Source organism: Acipenser ruthenus, chromosome 42, assembly GCF_902713425.1.
Source record: "Acipenser ruthenus chromosome 42, fAciRut3.2 maternal haplotype, whole genome shotgun sequence".
Lineage (NCBI taxonomy): Eukaryota > Metazoa > Chordata > Actinopteri > Acipenseriformes > Acipenseridae > Acipenser > Acipenser ruthenus.
The window spans coordinates 6,716,641-6,738,851 of NC_081230.1; the positions used below are offsets into that span (position 1 = coordinate 6,716,641).

The 22,211-nt window shown below is 38.7% G+C and overlaps 2 protein-coding genes across 4 annotated transcripts in view; one reads left to right on the forward strand and one right to left on the reverse strand.

Moving 5' to 3' along the window:
• The window catches only part of LOC117401004 (beta-1,4 N-acetylgalactosaminyltransferase 1-like), a 29,588-nt gene extending 25,465 nt beyond the window's left edge, over positions 1–4,123 (reverse strand). Inside the window, exons 1-2 of one of the 3 annotated variants that reach the window (XM_059011438.1) lie at positions 3,479–4,123; positions 2,678–2,849 (exon numbers count right to left, since the gene is read on the reverse strand). In XM_059011438.1, the coding sequence (XP_058867421.1) occupies positions 2,678–2,709 (32 nt within the window). In that variant the 5' untranslated portion in view covers positions 2,710–2,849; positions 3,479–4,123. Of the gene's footprint in view, positions 1–2,677; positions 2,850–3,358 lie in introns of all 3 variants that reach the window. The other 2 variants (XM_034001387.3, XM_034913896.2) reach the window with 2 other exon arrangements.
• A 1,209-nt stretch (positions 4,124–5,332) lies between these two features.
• On the forward strand, positions 5,333–20,551 carry LOC117401061 (protein OS-9). Its single transcript, XM_059011457.1, has 15 exons — positions 5,333–5,514; positions 7,293–7,472; positions 8,201–8,264; positions 8,352–8,428; positions 9,033–9,131; positions 9,982–10,183; positions 11,095–11,247; positions 11,379–11,479; positions 11,621–11,657; positions 11,986–12,077; positions 12,483–12,707; positions 13,315–13,498; positions 14,420–14,593; positions 15,665–15,774; positions 18,111–20,551. Exons 1-15 carry the CDS (start codon positions 5,365–5,367, stop codon positions 18,249–18,251), a joined length of 1,989 nt encoding a protein of 662 aa, XP_058867440.1. The 5' UTR covers positions 5,333–5,364; the 3' UTR covers positions 18,252–20,551.
• The last annotated feature ends 1,660 nt before the right edge of the window (positions 20,552–22,211 follow it).

A 22,211-nucleotide genomic window follows, 5' to 3' on the forward strand; every position in this document is an offset into this window, starting at 1 on the left:
ATTTCTTTTTTGAAATGTTTTGAAATTTGACTGCGCATTTCTCTGTCTTCATTTGTTTTTCTCTCGGGTTACATGTGACACCAACAACATAGATCAGTGGCACTGTCGATAAAGGCAGTCGAAAAATGGCACGATGTGTTCACAGATACATCTCTCAATGGGGTGGGTTTATCCAGAACGCAAAGATTTGTGAGGTGAAATTAGAACGGAGAAAAAAGTGAGCATTTTGAATACTGCTAGGATTATATAGCTCTATAATTTAATTTAAGGATCCTTGTTTTTATTAAAATAAAGTGAAAACTAACAATTTAATTCTTCAATAAAATAAAAAAGTGTATTGTTAATGATCTGTGAAAACTATTTGAATGATAAACTGGAATTATTTACATATAATATACCTAATTTACTAAATATTTATTCTTTTATTTTTTTTAGATCATAATCAAAATTTTAGAAAGCCATGAAGGATTTTGCAGATTTTAGTCAGAAGTGGCATTAGCATCGGCAGGTCCGATTTGAAAGATCTTAAATATACTGCGATTGAAATAAAAACATTGCTAAACATTAGATTGATTTAATATCATTAGTTGGTGCAGTACCATCCTATCCCCTAGCCTGCAATTTCATGGGCCTTCTGCACGACTGAAGGTATGTGGTTAATACAGCAGCATGCATACTTGGCCTGGAGCAATGGAAAATGATATCACTGCATCATCCAAGACAGCAATATCAGTGCCATGCACAATTGATCTCAGACCATACTGCACTCCAAAGGTGGTGAAATGAGGCGGCTGAGCTACAAGGCTGAAGCGGCTTCACTGGTATGTGGTAAAACGATATATTGTTGTATTTCTGTATATAGTTGAGTTTTAGGGTTTATTGTATTTAATCTAATAAAATTGTGTTGAGGTGTGTTGTCTTTATTGGGAGGTGACGTGGATCTCAAAGTACATTATAAGTGACAATGCTACAATTAACATATGCGGTCACATACCTGAACAATGCATAAGAAAATTATAAAAGACAGAATAGTAAGCATTAAAGGAAACAGAATAAACTGCAGCCACAATACTGACCGTTCATTTGACATGTTCCAGTCATTCTTAGCATGCGTGTGTTTTTTTTTAAATCACATATTTTATGTAAGTGTGAGAGGTTTGTACATCGATTTAAACACAAGTGATATAGAATACCCCAGGCTTGATCTGTTTCAATTTACGAACCATTCAATAATAGACTTGTGTGTCTGTGGTTAAAATATTATTATTATTATTATTATTATTATTATTATTATTATTATTATTATTATTACTATTATTATTATGTATATAAGGCTATCATAATACATATATGATAAACCCATTAAAGCCAATCGTTCACGCCTATATTAAACATTATTATTTTAGCTTTCATGATGGAACTACAACCCTTTTGTAACCAGCAAGTTAGGTTTTAAAAAAAGGTCATATTCACCCAATGGAAAAAAGAACATTTCTGCCAGTAGCCTACGACTGAAAAATCAGCTCCATACACACTATTAAATAGCCCCAAGCGGGGACCGCTGCGCAGCACACAGACAATGAATGGCAGCTGCTACAGTGGTCCCAAGCCCATTATTATATAATATAAACACTTGCATTAATTATATCACTGTAGATTAAGTAGAAGACAATGAAACAAGCATTAGCCATAAAGAAAATGCATATACAACCGTGAAATCAGAATATAACAGCGGCAGCGAGTGGTCCAGATCACTGTGACGTCACAGCGCTGAGTGGTCCGGACCACAGGCCACAGAATGCTACACCACCTTCACCACAGGTGTGGCATTGTGGGCACCTTCTGAAGTTCATTCATCACAGAGGTTTATAGAACACATCTGGTCTGCAATTCACATGTTATGACTGGAGATCAGCGGGTTCCTGTCATTAGTAATACCCGGCATAAGTTACCTTTTGAAACTCTTGTGTCCACGTAGTTCATGATGATATTTGACCGGTTTTTGTCTGCTTTTCCCTGGGAGGCACATCATTTGCCTGTTACTCCCTTTCAATTATAAATTTTCTTTTCACTGATGGAATGCTAAATTGATGGTTGTACCGACGGATTTAAGGATGAATGTGGGCTCACCGAATTTCATTATTTTAGGGGACTTTGTTTGTGTATCGACTTCGAATTTCCGACAAAGTGCTAAAAATATGTGTTCGGAAAAATGTTTATCACAACACTGAAATACCGACATGTTTTAGTAGACCACTATTTCACAAGGACAGTTTTTCATGACGCCGTTCTGGCGCGTTCCGGCTCCACTACATCAGTGTTTGTTTGTGGATTGGAGAAGATGGGTTGTGTTTGTTCCTCAATGGGCAACAGCAAACTTATCAAGCAGTGTGGCTGTTATTATGTCGTGAGGTTAAGTTACCCAGTCCCGGGCTGGAAGTGTTCAGTTGAGGGAAGTGTCTGTGAGAGGACGGAAGTAATCTTTTTTATTTTTATTTTTTTGGCAGGAAGCCTGCGGTGTTGTTTTTACTCTTTTTGCTTGATCTAATCTAAAACAAAACGTCCTTCAGAGCAATACAACTACTTTGTACTTTTCACCAGCCTTGATGTTATCATTCAAAACACAGACAGCACAGGGAGGGAACCCCCATTCTGCAATAAAATCTTTGGCTCCTACCTGTGCGGTTTGGGTAGATCACCGGTCTTCATTGTCTGTGCCTCGATGAGTATTGTTTTCTAGGCTTTCGTGGTTCTACAGTGACGATGTCCACATGTCTTGGATTTGTATATAGGCGAGTGCATGGGAGATGGCGTGTCCTCAGATGTCATTTGAGTACCTAAATAAATAACTACAACAACAGAACACTTTTGAAAACGTCTTCATTTTACTGTTTCCAAAACAATAAAATAAACAAATGATATGCTGTGCCCTTTTATAGCAATGAAAATAATTAATAATACTACAGTAGTCTGTTACCAATCTGTAATAGGAATTGAATGAATTCTTAATAGAACTGGATATTGCCTCATAACCCACACAGTTTAAGACAACTAAAAAGATTAGCCTGTGTTTTGCTATTTGTATAGATAGTGTCAGATCTCAAGCGCTAAATGCGATCCCTGCTAAACGGCTTACAGCAAAGCTGTAAGCAATTTTATTAATAGACAGGCAACGAAAGCAATGCATATATATGGTTACGAAAGAAGCGTCTCTAGCCTGCCATGTTGACAATTTGCTTTTCAATAGCAAAAGACGGCGATGACAGAATACAACAGTACGATGCCATGCACCATCGCCTATGTCATTATATATTCAAACCATGCAAGAGGCTAAAAATGCCTCGACAGCTTTCTTTACCCTTTCGGCGGCTGGCCTTTTTCAGTCGCAGTCTTGTGAAATTGTCTGTCGTCCACATTTACAAAAGCGCAGTTTGCATGCGAAAGGACCGCTACGCGTTTCAGAAATCCTGCCACATACCTTTTTTGTGTCATCAGATACACGGGTTTCGTTTCCCCCACTTTAAATCAGCTATCGCGTTTATTTTTAATGAGACAGCCTGCCTGCGCCACACGCTCTGCATTCCGGGCACAGATTCTTGTGGGGAGTGTTCCTTGCTGGTCCAGACGAGGGGAGTGATGTAGCGTTGGATACGCTGTATGGACATAACGGAAGGACCTCTCTCCCTTACTGCATGCTCTGTCTCATGGGAAGCCTGGCAGAAAGGATCCGATCAAATCACGATGCACGATCCGATGGGATTTAACGTTTAATATGCACCGTTCACACACCCTCCCTGGTCATGTTTTTTTTTCCTCAAGTAAGAGTCCCCGGCTTTGTTTCTGCTTTCAGTGGATGTATCGGGTCCAGTCTCAAACGAACTGCTCACCGCAAATGCTCACGCCCACCACCACACAGTTGGAACAAAGGATCTCATTTTTCAAAGCGATACATTATGATCGAAACCATTTTGGTGTTTTGCTAGAATCCTTGCCTTTTTTCTGTTTTGTTTTTTTGTTTTTTTAATCCTCATACCTGCTAAACAACAGAAGGGTACTATAGGGTGGGTTCAATCAAATGAAATATGCTATGCTATGCTGTGCTGTTCACTACAGAGGACTGACTCAACCTGAAATGCCTTTTAAACCAAAGGGTTTAAATACTCCTGTCTTGTTAGCACGAGTGTTATGACATCACAGAACGCAGCGAAAGTGTGTAATTCGTGCAGAACTGGTAGTTTGATACCCTACCATAATTTTATTTTCTTTCTTTAAAAAAAAATCAGGTATAGCTAAATATATAAACTGAGAATGCGAGTCTATATTCACGGAAGCCGGCTTGTAAAATATAAAACGCATTTAAATTGTACACAGCCATCATTTAAACATACGACAACAGCCTAATAAAAATGAACCAGGTTTCAAATTGTTCTGCTATGGGGAAGAGTATCCACTCCTAAACTGGCCTGTGCCACTGTACTACTAAACACGAGTGGCAATCGAGAAAGCGCCACACAATCACAAGATAAGCAGAAGACGTTTACATTTAAAATAAAACATTGTAAACAAATTGAGCATGTATAATGAAATTACTGAATTAATAATAATAATAATAATAATAATAATAATAATAATAATAATTGTGATAGTTAATAACTGCCCAGCAATATACTGTAATACGTTTATTGTATTTTGTAATATTATTTATTATAAAGTATCATAGGCATATAGGTAATACTGGTCGTTTCTATGTTTCTTTGAGGTGAGAACAGCAGTGAATTCAGATCATTTTGTGTGATAGGGGAGTGGCCGCCGGTTTAATAGAGAATATATTATATTGACCAAATAGCTAAACGATACACTTCACTCTCTTAAGCACATTTTTTAGTTTCACCTTGCTAACACAATGGAAACATATACCGGAGAAGTCAAGATTGGAAATAACTGTTTGAAAACGAGTCGGTGGTGTCGTGCTATCTTCATGACTGCGAAATTTTCACACTGTTAAATTTTCTACAGTCATCTTCGTCTCAATCATTAGCACTGATTTACTAGTAATAGGGCAGCATCACTGACTCCCTGTTGCCTGATAACGGCTTTGTGACAAAACGATTGGCTTTCGTCGTGCTGACTCGGGCCAATCAAAACCCAGCAAGAAGCCCTCGACAAAAAAAAGGAGAACGGAGTTAGCGTTATTATGAGGGTGAGTTGTGCCAATCAAAGCGCAGGACGTGCCGAAGAGCTCGTCATTCTACCAATCACATGCGAAGAGGGGGTGTTTTTTAGACCAATCCGCTCGACCCCTGTCAAGCCCGAGCCTGAAGTGAAGATTAAAAACAGGAACTGGGAAGATGCGAGAGGGCTAAGATGGCGGCTTCCAATGGGAGGTGGGCGAGAGTGGTGTATACAGTATTCGGGTTTAGTTTTCTGTCGGTGACAGCGTTTCTGAATTTGGAGGAACTGAACGAGATGAAATATGGCATCGAGATTCTGTCCGACCCGGTGATTAAAGGACAGGTGCGGCTTCCTTTGTTTTTTTTATTTGTGTGGTGTTGTGGACGCATAACTACCTAAGAGAACAAATAGTTGCTTTATCAGTCTGCCATAGCGCACATTTATATTTTAATAAGGAGGCTGTTGTGTGTTTCAAGATAAAATGAAATGGTGTTGAAGTGAAGTGACATTTATCTTACATCGTTTTGTACGCACGCAAACTATTGTACTGAAGTCGGTCGAAGTGGTTATTAAGATTTCCACTAGCTAAATTGTATCTATATACAACAAAAATACACTTGTACAACAGGTATTCTACCGTTTCTGACTTGATATATTGTCATATTGTCAGTCGCTGTACCCAGCCCAGTCCGTGTTATTGTTAACGGAGATACCGTTACTGTTGATGGCCAATCAACTTAGTAGTTTTTTTTTTGTTTTGTTTTTACAGAGCATTAAAATAGCAATTATATTTATTTGAAAATGGGGTAGATTTTAGTAAATCGTTTTTAATAACTTTCATAAATAAGAAATCGTACGTAATTCAGAGATAGACATAAGATTCCTGTTGCACAGCAGTTTCACCCCTTCCAGGTTTTACTACGATCTTGATTACCCACAGTGTGTCGGTAACAAGCTTTGGTTTGTCTTTAAGCTCTTAGTAAAACCAGGAGTGGCTCAAACTGCTATGCTATGGAAGTTTGATTTCCATCCCTGTAATTGCTTTGTACAAGCCAGAAATTATGTAAGTATTCTACTTTAAAATATAGTACATCTGTCTCTAATATACTGGAATATTCTTTCACCATTTAAAAATCATATTTGGGCATCCAATATACAAATAGTTATAATTCATAAATGACCTTTTAAAAAATGTGCAGCATGACACTTTTTTTTCTAGATTATCAGAGTTTGTAAATTTGAACATTCAAGTACTGCATTATGTGTGTGGTTTTTTAATGTATTTTTTTTAACTCTGCCCCAAGCAGCAGATGTAAAGTAGAAAGGTCTGTAATTTGCATGCCATTGTGGATCAGATATAGGTCATGCAAATAACAATGTTCCAATTGCTAACAAAGAAAACATGCAGTGGCTACAGTTCTGGCTGGAACATTGTGTAGCATTGTACAATTGACAGTTATAAAACTGCGCAAAATGTCTGTACATTCTCCTTTTAGAACATTAATTTCAGTCTTAATTAACATCTCGGGACCTAATAGACTTGATTTAGACATACATGTTTTATACAGTATATAGGAGATTATTTGTTAAATGACTGGATTCCCATGGATTTTGCTTGACCATCTCCAATATCTGGGAGAAAAAAAAAACATTCAATCTTTCTGTCACTCTGTACTTTGTCTGAACTGTACTTTGCCCTTTTGGCGGTCATCCTGCCCTCAGTAAATGACATGATGATGTTTGTTTTGTTTACTTGATGTGGATAGTTCATGTGATGTTGAAATTGCATTGTAATTGGGAGTGGTGTTCTACGCACAGGTTGACATCTGTGCACAGGGTAAGATGTACTGGAATTTTGGCAAATACTTTGCTGTGATTGTTTGATTTCTGATATGTGATTTTATAATGTGTGCTGTACACCTATGCTGTAAGATAATAGGTGACTTATTGTACAGCACTCTACCATTCTTAATAAATATAGTACATGTAAGGTCTTATTACAGAAATGATAGGGGATCCCTTTTTTTTCCCTGTATAGGATTAACGGAACACCTCAGCAACGACCCCAAAGCTGATTTATATAGCTATGATAATGGCCTGCTCTGTCCTTTCTATTGCAGACGCTCTCTGAAGATGTGATGATCGTTTCCTCAAAGTACAAGCAAGTGTACGAGTGCAAGCTGCCAGCCCAGGCGATGAGGTTTCACCACCCTGACTCTGCTGAAGACTCGCAGGGCTACACGGGACTCGGGATCCCAGAACTGTTAAAGCCCATGGAAGGTGCACCTTGTCTCATAAAGGTAATACAAAGCCTTTTACTTAGTGCTGCCTCACTCGATTTATTCCATTATCTGTATTGAGCTGCCCACAGAAATCAGGTGCTGACAATAAGGGTCAGTGGTGTTGATTGGGCTAACTTTACCATTGTGATTGCTGCTTTTCTTAAGCTGGAGATGCACAAACCATTTTTAATTGACAATTGAAGTTGCTAAATGTGCCACACCCAGCTGCTATAGTAATAGGAACTTGTGTGGACAGAGTCACTATACTGATGTCTGTTCATCAAATGTTCTTCAGGATTCCTTTTACCTCTGCTGGTGATTTCCAAAAAATATCTACTAGTTACTTTTTTTTATATTCATTTTTTTATTACAGGCTTTGTATTCTGCACATCTAACATCCCATAAACATTAAGATGAGAAAAATCAATCGGTTTGCATCTCCCACTTGTCTGTAGTCATACTTCCTATTTAGCAAAATTGAAAGTGAAATTGGGTGATTGGAAACACTCTCATTGGCTGAACGTGCATGGCACATAGAACAATTGTCAACCGAATTGCTGAAAATAGAGCAGTGGCCTATTCGAGCAACTTGATTGCTAAGCGTAAATCTGTTGACAACTCGAGTTGACTGGGGAACAGCAATCCACACACAGTTTCAGTAAAGAAGTCTTTCATTTTGCCACCTGATTTCTATTTGTTCCACTATTTCTGTGACCTCATTTACCATATTTTATTTGTGTTTTCAGACCAAAGATTGGTGGACGTACGAGTTCTGCTACGGACAGCACATCAGACAGTACCACATGGAAGGTAACAACTTGAAGAGGATTTTAACTTCGACATTTAATTTGTCTTGCCAATGTTCTTGATCCCTCACTTTTTTTCTTCTTTTGATAGATTCTGAAATTAAGGGAGAAATCTTGTTTCTTGGTTTTTACAGTTCGGAATTTGACTGGAACAATGAAACTGCAAAGGTAACAGATTAACATCTGATTTCTCACCGCAGGAAAACTAAGTCTGTTGTCGTACTGTAACATGGAAGCAGCAATGCTAATTTAGATCACTAGGTGGCAGTATAGCACCTAAAGGAGTACAGTCATAAGCGCACAGGTTTATCTACACCTAATTATCTTGGGTCAAGTAATCAAACCCAGGAATGGAAATAAGATGCCCATTGCATAGCAGTTTGAGCCATTCCTGGTTTAACTGTGTTTTAATAAGACACACCTGCACTTGTTACCTATACACTAATGAAGCTTGTAGTAAAACCTGGAATGGCTGATACTGCTATGCAATAGGAGACTTATTCCCATCCTGGGAATCCAGATGTTTTTTCTCATACTTGGCTGTATTCTTTTATTGTGCCTGGTGTCTCCAATAAAAATACATTCTGTAATATGTTGAAATAAGTGATATCCTGCTATTGGCTGCTACAATATGAACCAGGTCCTCAAATGACCATATTATTGCATTAATGGGTTGTCCACTCCTTAACAAGCATTGTCCCGTAAACAGGAATCCTGTATATGCCTTTAAGTGTCAGAATTGTTTCACAGACATTTCAATTCTTTGCTGCAGGCCTCAAAACAACACAGGCTAAAAAGATACCACAGTCAGACCTACGTCAATGGCTCCACGTGTGATCTCAGCAGGGCTCCGCGAGAGACGGAAGTGAGGGTAAGACAGCTGCTCTGATACCCACCGGTGCCCGTCTGAGCAAGAGCATTTTTAAAGCTGAACTAAGCGCCCAAAGGTTTGGATATAGGCGACGAAGAGAAGTCATACTCCCAGACTTGCCAAGCTGTTTGCACCGCTTTCTATCGAGATCAGGGGTGGCAAGTTGGCCCTTCCCCTCCTGCTCTTTGTTACAGCCCTGTTCTAAATTGTTTAAATGAACTCATTAAATACAATTTTGCAAGGAATAAAATAAACCTGTAACATTGTATTCTGTGTGTAGATATGCCTTTGGAAGTCCAGTGTTAGGCTGGTATTGGGGTGTATGAGACTTTCCTATTAAATGTGCTTGAAGGAATTGAATGCTGAGTGGGTGAAAATGGTCTGCTATTATATAGGTTAATTCTATGTGGAGAGTGCTGTAACAGCTAATGCAAAACAGATGTAAACCAAAACCAGATGTTTTAGACTGGAATTCTATAGGATTAAGACTGAGCATATTCAGAGCCAAATGAGATGCAGAACTACGTAAGCTTAGGGGAGACTATAATTGGGTGAATTTCTCGGGTTGAAACAGACCTCCGGACCTGTTCTGTTCCCAGTTGAAGGTAATGGCTAATTACTATTTTGGCTACAAGTTAGGTGACTTACCATTATTCAACTAGAGGAATGGGTTGCAATAATTGTGATGTTTCTGTATCTTCAATAACCAGTGAATGTAAACAAATCCTGTATGGACTATCATCTTTTAAGAATCTTTATTAATCAGTAAACCGTGTAATTTGAATACTTATACAAGTAGAATTCATTATAATAAAGTTACCACACCCTAAACATTTGTTCTGTCTTCCAGTTTATGTGTGAGGAGGGCTCCAGTGATTACATTACTCGTGTGGACGAGCCTCAGTCCTGCAGCTACGTCCTGACCGTCCACACCCCGCGGACCTGTCAGCACCCCTTTCTGCGCCCCGCCTCCACTAACAAGCCCTACCCCATCAAGTGCCAGCCCGCCCTCAGTCCCGAGCAGTATGTGGAGTACGTGAAAGCACAAGTGTGTAAGTACTGCAGTCACCTGAGCAACTGATCTATACACTTCAACCCGAACTGCCACTGGAGACCCAAATAGACATCAGGATGACATCAACAGCTGTGGCCAAAAGTTTTGCATCACTCTATAGAATTAACTCCTTTTGCTTCATAGTCGAATGAAATCTGCTGAGTAGTGTTATGTTAACATATTTAATTACATATGGGCTTTGTAGCTTTCCATATGCTTAACGAAAAACTGACAAATGTGACATTTCTAAATCTAACATGAAATTCTGTACTGCTATTGTGGCTTCCGGTAGACTCGTGATATAATTTTGTAGTTTCTTTGATTACATAAGTAATATATAAATTTGGCATGGCTAGCGGCTGCTATGGAGTCGTTGCTCTGAAGATGATGATAATATGCTGATGTATTTTTTTTCATGCATATTAACAAGGGGTGGAAAGATGCACTAATGTCACGATACGATACATATCGCGATATACATGTCGTCCCATGGCATATCCCGATACGTGTGATCGTCCTGATTGGCTACTTTAGTATGAATCAGAAAAACAAATGGTCATTTTAGTGATAAACCTGTGATTGACGCCTTTTTTATGTCGGACCGGAAAGGAAAAATTTTAGTGTCGGACCTGGTCCGCAAAGGGTTAAACACACTTATTCTTCATTCAAGAACCGTTTGGGGAACTATAATGAGCTAAGCTGGGCTTTTGGTCTTGAGTCACGATAGAAACGATGCAATATTACAATATGATACATCATGTAAAGAAAGGACCAAGATTCATCAATACACAATGAATCGTAACACCCCTACTATTAACCGCGTTAAATACATTTTTATACAGCCTTAGGTAGATAGCATTAAATCAGTGAAACATCTGCTGTTTTTGTTTTTGTATTTGTGTGTCGCAGCGGATACCAAACGCAGAGTGGAGCAGATTTCTGAGGAGCTGAAGAGCCTGGATGAGATCCTGTCGAGGGACGACGAGGCGGCCAGCAAGCCTGAAAACCTGCTTGTGGTCGAGAGCGTTCAGATCATTGAGGAAGATGAAGCCGACCATGAAGGTAAAGGATTGGGGAGGGGCAACCTCCTTGTGTTCTTCATGGCTTGTTCTGCCGGTATTAAAGTTCAGCTTGTGGCTAAGCCTTTTATGCCAGCCCTGTATGTGGTCCTGACGTGCCTCCATTGGTTTTAGGGGATTCAGCTCAGATCGAGGACGCCTCCAATGAAGATGCCGATTTCTGGGATGGAGTTATGAAACCAGACGGCGGTGAATCTGGGGAGAGAAATGAGCAGGTAGTTTTGAATTTCCCTTTGTACATCTAGTGTTTTGAATTTAGTCTGGAGTGTGATCCAACATAAGAATTGACAGATACTGGTAGACTTTGAAAGTTTTGGTTTCTTTTTAAAGTATTGAAAGTTCTGTGCTTTCTCCAGATGGAGGCTGATGGTGATGGAGAATTTGGAGAACAAGGTAAGACTTGGGCGATTTTTGGTTTTTCTTTCATTCAAAGCACTTCTAATGAGGCAAGAAGACAAACCTTTCAGCCAGTGGCTTCATCGGTGTAAAGGCACAAGCCAAAATCGTTTGAATCTTGATTTAATTGATTTGATCAAATCAAAAGTAACCTCAAAGTTTTTATTATAGCATTTTGAAGCTGAATGAATGAATTCCATTCAAGTTAGTCTTTAGGTCAAAAAAGGCTTCAGCTACAAAGCATCAAGATCATATTGGTGAAAATCCGTGAGGTCTTTGTAATGAAGAGCACCATATAATTGTTTGTTGTATTGTCTCACCGCAGATATAGAGGATACAAAGTTGGATTTCAAAACCATAAGAAACCCTTCCGATCTGGTGAAACTCGCCAACCTATTGAAAGAGGCGCCTGAAAAGGTAAGTGGTTTCAGAAGGGAAATTAAGAGGAGTTGATTTAATCAGCCGAACCCCCACTAGGATTAGCTCCAGTTGCATTTCTTTAGAGAATTTTACAGCCCTGTAAATCGCAGTGGAATGCATAGATTACATAACCGTGGTTATCCTGAGAAATACCTCGCAGGAAAACAAAATCTTCGGCACTATATCTTCGGGAACTGCCTTCCCAAATTTGGCGTACTTTTTCACTGATCTGAAGACTGACGACTGTCTTGGGAAACAAGCGATGATGAACACTATGCTTAGACATTTGTTAGGAGTCCTTGTCAATGCGAGTCGTCATTCAAGGCGCACTCGTACTCCGTTTTATTTTAGCTTGGCGGGGAGATGATTCTTACTGACTTACCTTGCTTTGTTTCTTGTCAGCCAAAAGCTGCAGGTGATGAACAGGAGGACAGCAAAGATGTGTCTCCTGCCAAGACTGGAGAGAACACTGCATCTGTGGAAAGACAAGAGCGAGGAGAGGACCATGAAGATGATGACCTCATGGAAGAATTTGAGAAAGAGATGAAGGACATCTCTGTGCCATCGTCCAAGATAGGGGAAATCAGAGAGACCATGGAGCAGGAGTTTGATAATATTATAGATGAGGTAAATCTCACATTTCCACACTTTTTTTTTTTTTTTTTTTTTTTTTTTTTAATGCATTATCATTTGGAGATTTTGACTCTGTTCTCCAATCAGAACTAGAAAAATAAAAATATACAATATTGACACCTTATAATTTAAATAAGCAACTTTTAGAGTCATAATTGGAATATCAGTTAGGAATATGGCGCATGCACAGTACACTTCTGTAAAATATTTATTTACAGTTATGAAAAACATTTATAATATGATCTGGGTTTAACATTTTCACACAATGAATTTTCAACATTATCCTTATTTAAATTAATCGGGCAGCCGTCTCCAATTCTAGAGCTGGCAAAAATGCACCAGGTCTGAATTCCTTTTTTAATTTTTTTTTTTTTATTACATTGTATGCCATGGCCTTTCCCACTAGTGGAAAAAATATGTTGTAACATTAACCTCTCTGTCAAATACAAACTTCATTCCCCTTCAAAAGTCATGGCCACAGAACTTTGAGAGACTTAACAACCTGGGTGGTATTGAGAGCCATCGTTTCAATAGATCTCTAATCTCCGATGTCGCGTTTGTTGCAGGGGCTCTTTTCAAGCTGCTGTTGATTTTGTTGCAGGCACAGCAGGAGCTGGACGGTGAGGGTCTGAAGGGGGAGTTTGATCGCAATCAGGCAGCCAAGACACTGGAGACCACCCTGAACCAAATGATGGACAAGCTGGAGGGCAAAGTGGTTGAGGACCAGCAAGGGGAGCAGACCGACAGAGCCAGGGGCAGCCCCAGCCTGGCTCCCAGACAACCAGGTGAGGAATATAGTGGAGACGCCCCTGTGCTTCCGTTTTTAAACCAACCACTCCCAAAATGGGATGAAACCTTGAACAATCAGTTGTAAACTTTTTGTGTCTCTTGCAAAGATTTGGCATGTATAAAAGCAGCAATCATCACAAATCCAAGCAGCTGTCTGTTCGCTAGTTTTGAATGGTGATTTCGCCCAGTCCACAACAAAGACCCTGTCTTGATTTTCAGTGGAGAGTTAAATCAGAATAATCGGTTTGTGCAGCACTAGTTGGATGGAACCACAGCTACATTGTTCCCCAAATAGGTTATTTTATGTAATGGGTATAGCCTGGTTGTAGATATCAGTGTTCAGAATTAGAATCCCTGGTGATGAGGACAGTCCTGTCATCGCCAGGGCTATCCCAGCTCTGATTATGAGGATCCCCTACAGCGAGCCTAATGGAATAACCTGGAGTGTTCCTGAGATAATGAAGTAAGCATGGCTAAGCCAGTCCGCTGGAGCTGGCACAGCGGGAAGCAGGATTACCTCCTGCACACTGGCTGTGCTGCATAGGGTTTGTTCCATACTGTTATTTTACAGGGTGTCTTTTATAAGTCGGACATCCTAGGTATAAGTGTTAATATTGGTTGTTCCTCGATTTCTTTTCAGGTGTGGAATCTTTTTAATCTGGGTAACTTTTTGGCTTTGGGTCCTATTGATTAAGGAACTTACCCAACAAATAATTTGTTACAATTAACTTGCTGCTTTTTATTTTATTGCAACAGGTAATTTTTCTTCATTCATGTGCAGTTTTGTCCATGCTGTCATTTCAAAGACCTTCATTGAATGCTATTAAATGTTTAGAGTTTCGTTCTTGCAGCTGCACAGCAGATTCAAGTAACCGATTTGTGTGCTGTAACATTGCTGCTTTGTTTGTTTGAACTAGACGAACCTACAGCTGATGATGATGATGTTAAAGTCAGAATTACGAAGTACAAGTCAGACGGCAGCCCCCAGAACAAGATGCAGGTGCAGGAAATGAGTGCTGAAGACCCGCAAGTACAGTACATCAAAGACGTGGTGAAGGAGCAGCTTGAAAAAGCAGGACTGAAAGCAGAAGGTAGTATGCAAGTTCAGGGCCAGGAATCGCAGTTTATGGACCATATTCACCAAGCTTAGTTAAAAACCATTATCAAAAACATGTGAAATATAAATATTGGCCTGTAGTGCTTTTACAGTGCTAAGTGTACGAGCAGAAAGCTAAATCTGTTGGTGTACAATATTTATTTTTGTCTTTGCCATGTATACATAAATGTTACAGCACTTTATACAAAAACACTGATGGCTTTTCTGAGTTGGTTCAAACGGGGCTTAATTGGTAAGCAGAAAGGTACCGGATCTTATAATTAAAGAAGAGGGACAGCATTTTTGTTTCTAGACCTAGTTTACTGCCCTTGATTTATAGAAGCATCCATATATATATATATATATATATATATATATATATATATATATATATATATATATATATATATAAATATAAATATGCTCCTAAGTTCTCATCTGCTTGTGGGTTTCGTGCATTAGTGTTCATGTCGGTAGCTGCATGCCCACCTTTGCCTCGTCTTGTTTTAACATAATCTTCAGGTTTTGAATAATGCCAGTGGCAGGCTGACTAATCTGAACAGGAGCAGCTAGCGCTAGTTTTTTTTTTTTTTTTTGGTGTTGCACTGTTTTTGCGTTGTGAACAAAAACTAGTAATTCTTACTTGTAGACGTTGCATCCTAAACTGTCGTTACAGAACACTGCATTTGAGTCACGGAACAGGAAAGAGTTTTTATATTGTACATGTTATGTATACAGAGGTGTGTGTCTTTAATACCGAACATTAGACAGAATTCACTTCCAAAAAAATAAAACATGTAAGCACAGAAAGACATATATACTTTTAAAGTTGAACATTTTCATTTAGTTTCATTGGTGTAGTTAATGTGACTTTTCAAAGTCAGAAACATTTCATATGAAGACAAGACAAAGAAAAGCCTTGCATCTATAATTCTGATTCCATGACATTGTGCTGGAACCAAAACTCCTTGGCATTTGAGGGTCATTTCACAGAACCACCAGTAGATGTCGCACAGAGTCATTTTTGAAACCCCTTCAAAAGCAGGTCTTGTTTTCCTAATTTCAGGCAAAATCGAGGTGAAGATCATGACCCGAGGGCAGCCGGATGATGACGACGTGGGATGGCTGTCGCGGGAAGATACCAAGTCCTTCAGGGAAATCCTCATTACCCTGCTGGTAGGAAATCAGATTTTCAAGATATCCTAAGCAGAGGAATGCTGCAGTAAGGTTGTTTTCAGTTGCATAGAAACAATCCTTTACAGACCAGGAAACTCCATCGTGATCGTTAACCTCAAGCAAAAGTGTCATTTATTTATTTGTATTGATTGATTGATTGATACATTGCAGTTTTATCCTTTTTGGCAGCACAAAATAAGACAACATGAAACTGATCACAAATGCGAAGGACGAAACTGAAATTTAAAACAACAGAAAAGGTGGTAAAGTCTGGAGATTGTAAAGACTCTTCTTTCTTGCATTGCATCGCAATGCCCTGTAAAATATGTACAAATTAAATTGCTTTTTTTTTGTATAAGATTTTCAGTTTTCTGAAGTAGCATTTCAGCAGGTAAGGGATGAATTGTAATTGAGACTCCTCATTATGAAACTCCATATAAACACGTACAGCCTGCTCTTGTGATTCTTTTTAACCCTGTTTTTATTATGTCCCTCTATACCGAGTATGTTCTTGCATGTTTGGGGGAAGACAGCCTTGATTTTATAGAGTAGCTGTCAAACACAACCTCTGCAGCACAGCTTCCAATCAAATTGCCACAGTTCAGTCGATTAGCTGAAATATTTTAATTGCTAGAATATTTAAAATAACATCCAAATTGCCATTAACTTCGTTTCTATTTGAAATGTGGCAGACAACACCTTGGAGTAAGCCGTGTGTTCACAGATAGATGTGTTTTAACAGGTTTGTTAATCCATAGTAAACGGCACACAAAGACTCAAGCTGAAAATAGACATCTGTTTGGATCAGGAAAGCGCTGTGGGGGGAGGGAATTGAAAAGCAACCCCTTTTGATTGTTGCCTGGCAACAAAACCTAAGAAGGTATTGAGTTACATTTCAGGGCTGTATCTTAAATTGCTGCTGATTTTCATGGTTTGGAGTAAAAGTAGTTTTGTACTGGCAATAGTACAGTAATAATTCATTTGATCTTGGGTTCTGGTGTAATCAACTTGGCATTACTTATAAGTTCATAAAATTGTGACCTGATGTTTCTTAGGAAAATGCATATGCACTCTTAAGTTGTCCATAGTAAAGAATTGTGAGCTCTGAAAGCCATTATAAAAAAAATAAAGCTATAGTAAATGCATAGCAGAACTGTGTGGAAAAACATGGTAAAACTGCAGTAATACTATTTTTAAATTCTGGGGTTTAAAATCCGGTTTAACCTTGATCTGGAAATCTCTCGCTGAGTTCAGTTCAGGTACCCTGAAAGAGAAGCTCAAATTCCATACAGTGTTGCAGTCCAGTGATGGAATACACATTCCTGATGGGATTAAATGGCTGTGGAAAGAATGCATTCACTGAAATCAAGCAGTGGCATCCAGTGTAGCCTGGAGCTAGTGAAGTTATATAAAGTACATTTTTATACTTTTTCCAAAATATGTAACCCAGATTGTGGAGGTTTAGCAGTTTTAAGTGGCAGTTTGTGAGTGGTTCAATAGATGTCTAATGTGCTTTAGTACTTGTATAAAATAGTATTCAGTTTCTTTAATTTAGGGGTCCAGTAACTGATTGGTTGACTTACAGGGTTAAGGTTGCACACCATCCATATTTCTCCCCACTGACATTATTTATGATCTGTTGAGACATTTAGGAAGTGTTACTAGGCTTCTTTTTTTTCTATACATCTCAAGATTGATTGGTTGTTTTATAGCTGTGGATGAGTGATATTACTCCGCCACATGCAGTTAATCCACACAATGGGAGAACTGTTTGATGAACCTGCTGTATATCCCATCCGGAACAAACACAATTGGAGTGCTAAAAAATAAGGGTTTATTGCAATCCAGGGGATTAAAGTGCTTTAAAATCCAACCGTGGTTTATCAGCACATTGATCAAATTAACACCAGTGTTTTACCTTGCACTGTGTGCAAAAATGCATTCACACAGTGTAGTTGCTACAGACTTCAGTGCTTCACTGATGTTGTCTGACAAATACAAGTACAATCTGCTGATCCATTAGATGATGTAATTTTGTGGCTTTTGGGCAGCTAATTGCAGATCAGGGCATAATCAGCCTGCCGTTGATGGATGCAGTGCACCAGCGGTAGTTAATTTTTAAGTGAAGTCTAAAGCAATTAGCTGAGTTTTGGGCTTTGGCAAAACCGATTTTGTGTGTGCTATACCGTGACGCTGGGGAAGGAGACTTGAACCCCATCCAGCTCGGGTCTTTACTGCAAACATGTGATCGGAGGGTGCCAACAGCCCTCAGTTGGGGAAGTGCTGTAGTGATTGGGGGGGGAAAAATAACTACTGTGTGTGTTTTGTTCCATTAGACCGGTGGCACAGAGGAGGCTTACAAGGAGCAGCAAAGACAGGAAGAGCTGGAAACGAACTACAGGTTTGTGTGGGGACAAAAACAAGAAGATACTCCGCCTGCAAGCAACACAGACAACTCTGACGAGATGGACTTCTGAATGGATCTTTGAGAAAGCAGCAGGTTCTGTAGTTCATTTAATAAAATCACACCAGAGTGGTGGTTCAGCTGAGATCCCAATCTGGGCCTGAGCTTGCCACCACGAGTGCGGGTCGACTCCACAAGGAAAGATTCTTAAGTCTTGGTTCAGACGGGTGGATAGGGCAGGGCTGCTGGCACGTCAGTGCTGCTACATCAAACTGACGCACATTATTATTTTGATTTGTTAAACGAGAAAGTGGGAGCTTTCCCTTTTATACAAATAAATAATTGCACAAAGCTTATTGCGATTTTTTTTTTTATTTTTTTTTTTTTTATGAAAACAAAAAAATACAAAACTGGATGTAGACTTCGCAGTGACTAGGCTTCTCTGTGTTGCTATACTGACCTTGAATTGTTTGGACACAAAATTAGAAACGCCAGCCATAACGCTGTCAACGGGGAGTGCAACCAGCAACAGCAGCCAGGAAATTTGACCTTGGACTTTTGTTCCTCCATGAAGCAATTTGATATGCCTGCTATAAACCAATGTGAAACAGGGAGCTGCAGATTTTGCATATTACAAATCGAATGTGCTACATTGCAGTGTTTTTTTTTTTTTCAAATGCATTTGCTATTTCGATAGGTTCTTAACTTCATAGATTAAGCTGGGCTGTGTGAATTGGCTATTTCCAGCTAATTAGCATTGTGTAAGTTATCTATCATATTTTGATTTAAGCAGGAGAAATAAAGTACTACAATTTAAGATGTAGACCTGTTTAATAACAGTACAGACATTAAATCATCTGAATTAATACAAGTTAGAGATTTCATTCTAATGAATGTGCACCATTTCCAACCCGTGTGTTTGGGGTTCTACTGTAATAAAAAAAAAAGTATATTTTGTTACAGTTCAGTCTTGTCATACAGTTCATGCAAACTATCATTCTCATCTGTCGGACCAAAAGGTACCAGATCCGGGATCCGGTGCGATCCGGCATAAATTAACCCCTGATAATAAGGTTTAGCAAACTCGTGCTGGAATTTGGTCCGTTTTAATTCAATACCTGAATGTCACTAAGCTTTCTTCTTTCCACTAATATATATAAATATAAATATAAATTATTGATAGCTCACTTGCTTTATAATAGAATTCTGATACATTTTAAAATTCCATTTTGGAATTGCCTTGCAATTACACTGCCAGTGTCTGAGCACATTTTTAATGTGGTGTGTGTAATGCTATTGACTTATTTTCTTAACTTCATTCTTGCTTGAAATGGTTATACAGTTCTTTTGTCTCCTTTAATGCCCAAAGACATCAAGTTTGTTTAAAGTTTCAACATCCGTTTAACTGTAAGGTCCCTTTTATCTTCTCTCTGTATGTTAACATATGCTGTCAGAAATCACGTAGGAACCTCACGGGACTCCTAGGTTCCAGTCTGAGGTCGTGTAGAAATATCTGTCCTCTTCTCATCCATACTCAATAAAGGGGTTTATTCTTCAGCGTGATGACAAATAATTCAGGAGTGAAGGGGTTGAATAAGTGGTTTCAATATCTGTTTGCCAAGTGTGAGTGAAACACTGGAGAATTCAAATCTGGTCGCTAGTTTACCAGAACCTTTATCCTCGATACTTAAAGATTGCATTTCTTCCAAATGCACAGTCCTGGCTTGTGAGTCTAGCAGTCCCTGTTCTGTCTTTACTGATTTTCAGTTTGTAGAACTTTGTTCAGAGCAGATTTCGCAGGAGCCTGCATGTTCAAATTCTCGGTACCTCTAACTGGTCATTCGGTGGTAAACTGACAGACGGGTCTATTCAGACTCTCAAATGTACAACTTAAAATGAAACATATCATCAGTTATCTTAACTGCACTGCTTGTTTTTTACTGGCCTCACAAGGGATCTCAAACATCAAAGTACAGCTGGTACACCAGAGTGTAACCATTAACCTGTCCCCCTGCAACACTTTAATGGATGTAAGAAATAACACTCAGAACAATAATGTTGCAGGTTAATGGTTACAAACTGGTGTAGCAGCTCAGAGACCAGACATGCTTGAGAACACGGAAGCTTTTAAACGTGTTTGTCCAAACCAGAAGAATACAGTAGATGGTATAGAAATGATCACAGTTTAAGTTGCTTTTTTTAAATTGCTTTTAAAGCATTCATGATCCTGAAAATGGTTTGATTCACTGTATTCGGTATATATTTTGTTTTGGTTTATTATTTTGAAAAGCACTTTGTTTCCTATTCATATTAAAACAAAGGATGTTGGAGTCTTTAAATAATTTTGATTTTGTCTTGCTTATCCCTGTAAAATATGTGAATAATTTTAGAAGATGGTTGGTGTTAATTGCTGTGTATCTTTTTGTGATGGGGGCAAAGTTTAGTTACCCCACAACTGTGTAATGGGGGGTTAGGGAAATTAATTATTAAAGCTGATACAACACAAAATAATGCTTAGGTTCCTTTTTTTCAGTCTTAATTTCCTCATTGGGAATTGGGCAGAAATCAAACTTATATTGTAACAGAGTTGCAGTGAATCTTGGTACAGGTAGTGCTTGGTCCGCGATGATATTTACCTATTCAACCTATAGCCTTCAGCCCATTCATCAAGAAGATTACTTCACAGGTACCTCTGTTGTGCATACTGATTCCGTTATATGTTTGTAAAGGACTTTGTGTGGATTTAATAATATATTCATAATATATTGAGATGCACAAAAGAATCACGGTAACTTTAATAACAACCTTTATTTATAGAGCGCCTTACATACACAATGGTTCAAAGCACTTTTACAAACAGTTAAACAGCAGTATATTTTAAAAATATAATAAAAAATTAGAATAAAATACAAGTAAGCTTAAACAGTGGCAATTAAAAGGCTAAGTTGCAAAGATTTGTTTTGAGCCTGGACTTAAATTTTCAGGTTGGGAGCACTTTTAACTCGGGCAGGGAGTTCCAGAGTCGAGGGGCTTAACACAAAAGCCCGCACCCCCCCCCCTTTCCAGTCTTTAGCCTCACCCTTGGAACACAGAGAAGGGTACAACTAGCAGCCCTCAATACCCTTTGAGGCTCATAGGGAGTCAAACATCTCTGTCAAAGAATCTGGAGCCATCCCATTCAGAGCTTTATATGTTAAAGGGTACACAATTAAATACAAGGCCAATTCCAAACGATTTAGATTCCAAATGCATTCATTCGAAGATTGTTTTGTAATGAAAATGAATGGAGAAATGATTTACTTAATCCTGATCATTTATAATGTCAAGTTTCCAAAATGCTTGAGTTAAGCTTGAATGTATAATGAATGCATTTGTAATTCAAAGGGAAGTGTCCAAACTGAAGAGGGTGCTACTAATTCATCTGCATTATAATCAAAACATATTTTAATAATCCTGCAATGACAAAAGAATCATAAAGACTGCAAAATGTAGGCTTTGAATATTCGAATCAAGCAGTGGCGTTTTCAGCACGATTTTATCAAAAAACGGTGAGACATTTAAAAATGTCGACACACTACAAACAACTCGAGGGGAACACATGCGTCTACAATGATTTAGGAACGTTTGACTGAACTAGGTCAGATAAAGATCGTGCACCGTATTTGCCGAAAACGAGATTGATTCAGTTAGTTTAATGGATACTAACATTGCCTTTGGTAGTGTGTGTGTGCACTCATTTGCAGACCTCACATCTATTTGTTTCCTTACAATGTGCACTTGTAAAGTTTTTGTGTTGCACAAAATAACTACACTACATGTACAAAAAAAAAACCCAAAACAACAGGGACAACATATTCAGAAAACAACATATCCCTTAATGATAAGCTCCGGTACCTTTCTGTTTACAAATGAACCCCTGGATATAAATATACATTGCATTTACATATGCGCATCTACACAGGCATGTATGTCCGACTGATGAGTTTGGCCACCTGTGACGTTCACTTTAGGATTCTAAAAGTAAACCGAAATG